Below are 8,024 nucleotides of genomic sequence, written 5' to 3' on the forward strand. Positions count from 1 at the left end.
CAGGAGCGCCTGGGTGGCTCAGTGGGTTAAAGCCTCTGCCTTCGGCTCAGGTCATGATCCCAGGGCCCTGGGATCCAGCCCCGCATTGGGCTCTCTGCTCAGAAGGGAGCCTGATTCCACCTCTCTCTGCCTGCCTCTCTGCCTACTTGTAATCTCTATCAAATAAATAAATAAAATCCTTAAAAAACAACAACAAACAAAGGGCATGTTTCCTGGGCAGCTGTCCTGACTTGGGCTCTAACAAAACTCTTTCCTACTTTTAGAAATTCTGTAAGTATTGTTCATTTTGGATTGACAGTATTAAACAGAGGAATGAAAGAGGGGTTGACTTTTATTTCTACTCTTCACGGTCAAATGGCCAAAGACTACCTACTTGTGCCATGTACTGTTATAAAATCATGAACAATATTTAATCCTATGATGTAGTATATTTGTTGCCTTTTAAAGGTTTACCATTGAAGGTCATGTGGGGTATTACATTGGGCAAACAATGGACACTCATTAAAGCAGTCTGCTCCGACACTTTTTATTCTTTTAAGTATCATTATTTTGAAAGCTTTAGCACTTTACTCACTGTCATAAAAAGTGTTTTCTAGAGTAACAGCTTTTTGTTCCATCATTTTCCTTTTTCTTTTTAAAGATTTTATCTGAGAGCGAGCAAGCGAGTGCACACTTGTACAAGCAGGGGGAGCGGCAGGCAGAGCAGGGTCCCAGTGAGCAGGGAGCCTGATGCAGGGCTGGATCTCAGGACTCTGGTTATCCTGGCCTGAGCCAAAGGCAGACACTGAACTGACTGAGCCACCCTGGCGCCCCTCATTTTTTTCTTTACTTAATCTCAAACCGGAGGGATGGGTGTGTAAACAGTTTCTCAGCGTACATGCTGTACATTCGGTTGGAAAACATGAGGAGGGATGAAATTCATGAAATAGCCACAAGAACACAAAAGGAAAAAAGAAAATCCAGAAAAAAAGACTAACTAGAATCTAGGAAAATGTTTAATATCTGAAACTTTATCCTAAAGGGCACTGAAGGATGAATTTCTGATTTTTTAAGCATTCCCCTCTTTCTATACTAGAATAACTGAAAAGACAGTAAGTTTTTTCTTAGACCCTAAGGAACTAAACTCAAGCCGGGCTACCTCTTCAATTTTATGAAGATTTTCTTTGTGTTCACCTTAAATTTTAAAAGCAGATCAAGAGGACTACATGATACATATGGAGCCTTTACAAACAAAAGGACAGATGCTGACTATTCAGACTCACATCAAATGGCTGGTGAACTCCCTTGGCAACAGCCTGGTACAGAGAGCTGGTGGGATTGCTGCCCCTCTTGACATGTGGTCCGGCACCAAGAACATACTGGAGAACACTAAATGCATTTGCTTCCGCACTTCCTGTGGCAGCACTTTCAGCTACAAGAGCAGCGTGAACAAGACTGTCTCCATTCTGCTCTCGGATTTCACCTGGTGCCAAGTAAGGAGAGAGTGAGGAAGAAAGAGGTTTGGTCACCATCGGCTTTATTCTTCCGTATTCTCTACGACACAGTATTAACCCAGTAAGATTAAGGTTTTCTGTGGCCTGGTGCTCCCAGCATACTGTCTTGCTCTCCCCACAACACACACACAAAAATGTTTAATATACAACACCCGAGCAATCTAATCCCTTCCTTACACAGAGTCTGTTTGGTGGTAAGTGATCAGGCCTATCCTACTCTGATACACGATTCTGATGGGACACGTCCTTCTGATAAACCGGCCCTAACAACAAAATGCTTACCTCCACGGTACTTGGCCTTCGTACCAGGTAAACCAAGCCCACCCCTCATGTTGAGAAACTGTTCTGCAACTTGCTTTAGAACAGGGTGACTCACACCTATTTCAATAGAAACAAAAAAGAGCTAGAACCATAATTTTTAAAATACAAATTGTAAAACATCTGTTTTAAAAATAATAAGGGATTATACAATTCAAGTAATTACAGAACCAGTAAAGAAAACAAGAGTCCCCCATTGCCATGTTACTCTCCCAGAGATTCCATTTATAGTTCACTAATACGTACTCATCTAGAACTATTTTCTATACTTGTATGAATATCTTCATTTTCTTTTCTTTTTAAAATGGTGTTATTCTATTTATATTGTTTCTAACTTGTCTTTCATAATTTATATCTGAGTGTTCTAGAGCAAACATTTAACAGCTATAAAGAATTCCATTATATATATATATATATATACTATCACTTATTTAATAAGTCCCTTCTTGATGGACATTAGCATGTTTCCAATCATTGGCTATTAAAACAATACTGCACTGTGCATCAAAGAACACTTTTTTTTTGCTAAATTGAAAATCAATTAACATAGTGTATTATTACTTCCAGGAGTAGTTTAGTGATTCATGAGTTACACCTAACACCCAGTGCTCATTACATCATGTGCCCTCCTTAATGCCACCACCCAGTTACCCCATCCTCCTTCCCACTTCCCCTCCAGCAACCCTCAGTTTGTTTCCTACAGTTAAAGACTCTTTTGGTTTGTCTTCCTCTCTGATTTTGTCTTTTAGTTTTCCTTCCCCTTCCCCTATGTTCATCTGTTTTCTTAAATTCCACCTATGAGTGAAATCATTTGATAATTGCCTTTTTCTGACGGACTTATTTCACTTAGCATAATACCCTCTAGTTTCACCCACATTGTTGAAAATGGCAAGATTTCATTCTTTTTTGATGACTGAGTAGTATTCCACTATATGTATATATACCACATCTAAGAACACTTTCAAGAGTGAAATGGACCTATAGACTGGGAAAAAAATGTTTGCAAATGATGTATCTGATGAGGATTTAGTATCCAAGTACATAAAAAACTCTTACAACTCAAAAATAATAAAAAACCAACCCAATCGAAAAATGGGCAAAGGACTTGAACAGACATTTCTCCAAAGAAGATATACAAATGCCCCAAAAGCACGAAAAGATGTTCAATGTTATTAGTTCTTAGGGAGACACAAATGGAATGAGATACCACTTCACAGATGCTAGGATGGCCATCACCAAAAAGGTAACAGTAAGTTCTGGTGATGACGTGGAGATACTAGAACCCCTGTGCGTCATGCGGGGGGTGGGGGTGGGGGATGTCAAGTGTTTCAACTGCGTCAGACAACAGTTACCACAGGTCCTGGCAATTTTATTTATGATATACCCTGAAGAAGAAACAGGTTAGAACCACCTGGTTCTAACTAAAATGTATATATGAATGTTTTTATTTACAACAGCCAAAAGTTGAAAACAACTCAAATGCCCAAGTGAGGAACAGATGAACGAAAAGTGGTAATTGAGTATTTTAGCTAGAAAAGGGAAGTGAACATTGGCACGTGCTACAGTATGGATGGACTCCGAAAAGATGCCAAGTGAGAAGTCAGTTATAAAAGGCCATATACTGTAGAATTCCATTTACATGAAATGTTGGGAGAGTCAACTCTACAGAGACAGGAAGGAGATTGGAGGAGGTGGGATAAAGAGTGACTGTAATGAATACAGGGTTTTGGGGGGGTTGATGAAAATGTTCTGAAATTAGATAGTGTTAATAGTTATAACACCCGCTGAATAGAATAAAACTCATGGAACCATATACTTTAAAAAGGTGGATTTTATGGTGTTTGAATTGCACCTCAATTATGTGATTATTTACAAAACTAATGAACCGAAAAACAATACTGCAAATAATATCTTGGTGCAATTATTTTGTAAAACTGATCAACTGTTTCTGTAAGATAAATCCCTAAAAACAAAATCGCTGGGTCTAAATGTATCAATATTTAAAATTTTAATACATTTAAAGAGACCTCCAAAAATATACGACTTTCTATTCCCACCAACAATTTTTGGGAATGCTTAATTTCTCCATACCCTGGTTAATACTGGGCAGTGTCAATCTTTTAATTTTTGCCAATCTCATGGGTTAAAATTTTAACTATCAGGCAAGGCTCTCTTTTATAATAACTGGCTACACACATATACACACACATTTTCCCCATGAATTATTTGTGCCCTTCACCTATTTTCAATTACATTATACTTCTTTAAAACAAAAAACTTGTAAAAGCACTTTGCTTAGAGAAATTTGCCCTTTATCACAGATTTTTCAAATACTGTAATAAACTCAAAGCCAGTAGTTTACATAGTTAAGTGTTGGAATTCTGCTTATTAACACAAAACAACCTACCAATTAAGATCCTATCACACAGTACCCGTCTGACATCAACAGAGGACTGAGTTATCAAATATGGTTCAATCCTGTGCTCACATAACTATAGCTTAAAAAGACTACTCTTAAAGAAACAGACTGACATGCAAGCAATTCCCAACTTACCAAGTCCAATCAAAGCCATTCTCGCACTTGTGAAATGGTTCTGAACAAAGTAATGCAACTGAGAAAATTAAGAACATTTTGTGAGGTTATGTTGGTATAGATACAAAAAGCTATGAAAAATTAAAACTGCAGGGCGACAGAAAATACTCAGGCTTAAAAGCTACTGTAGTGAGCTACAGACTAGTGCTGAATTATACTGCTTTTATTTTTTTAAACTATTGATTAAAAGAACTAGAACTTAATGTGTTAATGGTTACATGATGGTGAATATAGTGAAAACTACTAAATTGTGTGCTTTGTTCTTTTTTTATTTTCTTTATTTTACAGAGAGAGAGAGAGAGAGAGCGCGCGCGCGCGCACACGCCCATGAGTTGGGGGAGGGAGAGAGAGAATCTCAAGAAGGATCCATGTCCAGTGTGGAGCCTGACATGGGGCTCAATCTTATGACCCTGAGATCATGACTTGAGCTGAAACCAAGAGTTGGACACTTAATCGACTGAGCCACTCAGATGCCCCTAAATTGTACACTTTATGTAGGTGACCTGTATGACATGTGAATTGTATCTCAGTAAAGCCATATTGGGGAAAAAAAAAAAAAAAAAAAAAAAGGATTAAAAAACGACCTGAAGAGGCACCTGGGTGGCTCAGTGGGTTAAAACTCTGCCTTCACCTCAGGTCATGATCTCAGGGTCCTGGGATTGGGCCCTGTATCCGGCTTTCTGCTCAGCAGGGACCCTGTTTCCCCCTCTTTCTCTGCCTGCCTCTTTGCCCACTTGTGATCTCTATCTTTGTCAAATAAATAAATAAAATCGTAAAAAGAAAAAAAAAAAAAAGGCCTGAAAAAAATTAGAGCACATACTGGCCTGAATTTGAAAAAAAAAGAGACTACGCTTATGACTTTTATTATGTGATTTTAGCAGACGTGAAGCAGATTTCTTTCATCTTTATCTAGATTTTTAAAAAAAGTACTATTAACATTTTTTTTTTTAAATTAACATTTTATTGTAGGCCTAAAACCTATCCTCAACAGGAGGACTGTTGCTCCCAAGGAGTGAAAATTGGCCCTCAGGGGCAAGAAAAACATTTTACTCCTTTTATTTATAAAACAAATATATATACATGTACATATGTAAACAGACAAACAGTGTATCTGACATTAAAAATTCACTCTGAGGCAGAGTAGAAAAAATTGGCTGAAAAGGTTCCTAGGGAATGGGTCATAATGTTGAGAATCGTTAGGCTAAGGTAATGCGACTGAATGACGTTACCAGAATTTGTGCCCTAAAGCGAATGGTGCCTACATCGCAAGTCAGTGTGGAATCACATTTTTTTCCCCTACTGAATGCTGCCATCATTCAAAGAATTCTAGTACCAATTTCTTTAGAATTTCCTTTAGACCAAGGACATGTTTAAAAATGCTAATAACTTTGAGGTAACCATGGTTAATATCTTAGTATCTTCCCAGGATGGATACACACACACCTTATTTTCTAAAAATTAAGACCCTGTGGTATATCCTATTCATAAATTATGTTTTCTACCCTGAAAATATGCTACGGAGTTTTTCCCTGTCAATATTTTTGAATGGCTGAATAGTATTCCATTCCACAGATACTTAGTAAGTTACTTAGCTAGCCCCCTAAAGTTGGGTATTTAACTTGTGTCTAATTTTTCACAATTAAAAGCAATGCTACAGCAGACATCCTGGTGGACAAATATTTTGCTATGCATGCTCTTTAGCAATCTCAATAATGTATCTTCACATGGGTGATTTTGCTGTCTGAAAAATTTCAAAACTCACAAGAGGCCAGTCTTATAAAAAATGTTCACTGTTCAGGTTGAATGATACCAGTTTTAATTTTTTAAAAGTGCCATATGAATGCTAGGCATTAAACTATTGATTGATAAAGTGAAGAGTTTTCTAACCAGGAAACAAAAGACTACAGAGATAGGATATATAGTTCAGTTTTCTCTAGTGCGTAACCAGAAATGAAATGAGAATAAAACCTTAACTTCTGAATCATAGACACACTTTGCAGGTATTGATAATTTCCAATTTTTCTTTTAACGTTTTTTTTTCTTTTTTCTTTTTTTTAAATTTATTTGTCGGAGAGAGAGGGAGAGCGAGCGAGCACAGGCAGACAGAATGGCAGGCAGAGGCAGAGGGAGAAGCAGGCTCCCTGCTGAGCAAGGAGCCTGATGTGGGACTCGATCCCAGGACGCTGGGATCATGACCTGAGCCAAAGGCAGCTGCTTAACCAACTGAGTCACCCAGGTGTCCCTCTTTTAACGTTTTTGATAAAACATTTTCTTTGCAGGATGTAGGAGTAGGAAATTAAGATTATGTACATGCACCTGTACTTGTAGGAGATACACTTTGACATTGAAGGTTTCACATTTTGGATGTGAAGTTTTATGTTACATATATGGCTATGATATATATGTAAAAAAGTAAGCAAAGCAAAGTAAGGCCAGGTGCTGAAGGATGCCAGTAAGCTAGTGAGCAGCCTGACGATGGATGGGGAGGTGACGTGGGTTCATTCCTACCTGCATACTGAGCTGTTAAAGGAAGACTTTTGGTCAAAAGATGAAATTTAAAACGTAAATACTGTTTAAAAAAGATAAATATACACAGAAAAAGGTTCAGAAGAAAACATACCCAGGCATTAACATTCAGTGCCTTTAGGTATGTGAGATTCTTTTTTTTTTGGCTTGCACTCGTTTTCTGAAATGAACATGTCCCTTTTGTGAGAAAAACTTCTTTTAGTAAAAGCTGTAAAAGTTGTTCAGATAGATTTCAGTTAAAAAGGCAAGCTGATGGAAAAATTAAAAAATAAAGCCACCAGGTGAATTTTTAAAATTTGAAGATAAAAAAAAAATTAACAAACAAACCTAAAATGGCAGATGAATATTCAATTTAATGTGAAAACAAGCATATTTTAAAATGTAATATGCTTTTATCAGTACCTCATCTGGTGTCACTTTTCCAATCCTATAATCAGGACAATACAGAGAATTGGCCAAGGCATTTCGGTAAGCTGCAGCATGCAGATTTTCAAGGACATCTGTAAAATAAGAAAATAACTTTTTGCGGAAAAGTAATTCAAATAAGACAATGTTTTCTGAACCTAGAAAGCAACTAGACTATACAATTTTGGTCACCTTATGGCATTCAAATGTCATGAGAGCTTGAAATTTAAAAGTCGGGCTGCTGAATGTGCTGAGAAAAGTAAGAAAAATTATATATAACAGCAGCTTCTACATACCAGGGCTCACCTGACCACTTCTCTAACTTTAATCTACCTGATATCATCTGGAGAGTATAATGGCCTGGGTTTCAAGTCTGAATCCAGTTACAGTTCTGCCACCAATGTACCGTGTGACCTTGGAAAAGTCATTTACCTTGAAGTTACTTGTACGGTCTCTAAGTAATGAGTAGGTGTCAGGTTAAGAAGATATATGGAGGGTCAGCTGGGTGGCTCAGTGGGTTAAAGCCTCTGCCTTCGGTTCAGGTCATGATCCCAGGGTCCTGGGATCGAGGCCCGCATTGAGCTCTCTGCTCAGCAGGGAGCCTGCTTCCTCCTCTCTCTGCCTGCCTCTCTTCCTACTTGTGATCTCTGTCAAATAACTAAAATAAATCTTTAAAAAAAAAAAAAAAA

The 8,024-nt window shown here is 37.7% G+C and overlaps 1 protein-coding gene across 1 annotated transcript in view; it reads right to left on the reverse strand.

Moving 5' to 3' along the window:
• Positions 1–7,504, reverse strand: part of LOC116859039 (cytochrome b-c1 complex subunit 2, mitochondrial) — a gene marked incomplete at its 5' end in the record, with an annotated part of 17,112 nt that extends 9,608 nt beyond the window's left edge. Inside the window, 4 exons of the mRNA XM_032844029.1 lie at positions 1,263–1,462; positions 1,776–1,871; positions 4,366–4,423; positions 7,333–7,504. Coding sequence (XP_032699920.1) covers positions 1,263–1,462; positions 1,776–1,871; positions 4,366–4,423; positions 7,333–7,504 — 526 coding nt within the window. The remainder of the gene's footprint in view (positions 1–1,262; positions 1,463–1,775; positions 1,872–4,365; positions 4,424–7,332) is intronic.
• Between the last annotated feature and the right edge of the window lie 520 nt (positions 7,505–8,024).

This window comes from Lontra canadensis, unplaced genomic scaffold (assembly GCF_010015895.1).
Source record: "Lontra canadensis isolate GAN:19392208 unplaced genomic scaffold, GSC_riverotter_1.0 scaffold146, whole genome shotgun sequence".
In the NCBI taxonomy this organism is placed as follows: Eukaryota; Metazoa; Chordata; class Mammalia; order Carnivora; family Mustelidae; genus Lontra; species Lontra canadensis.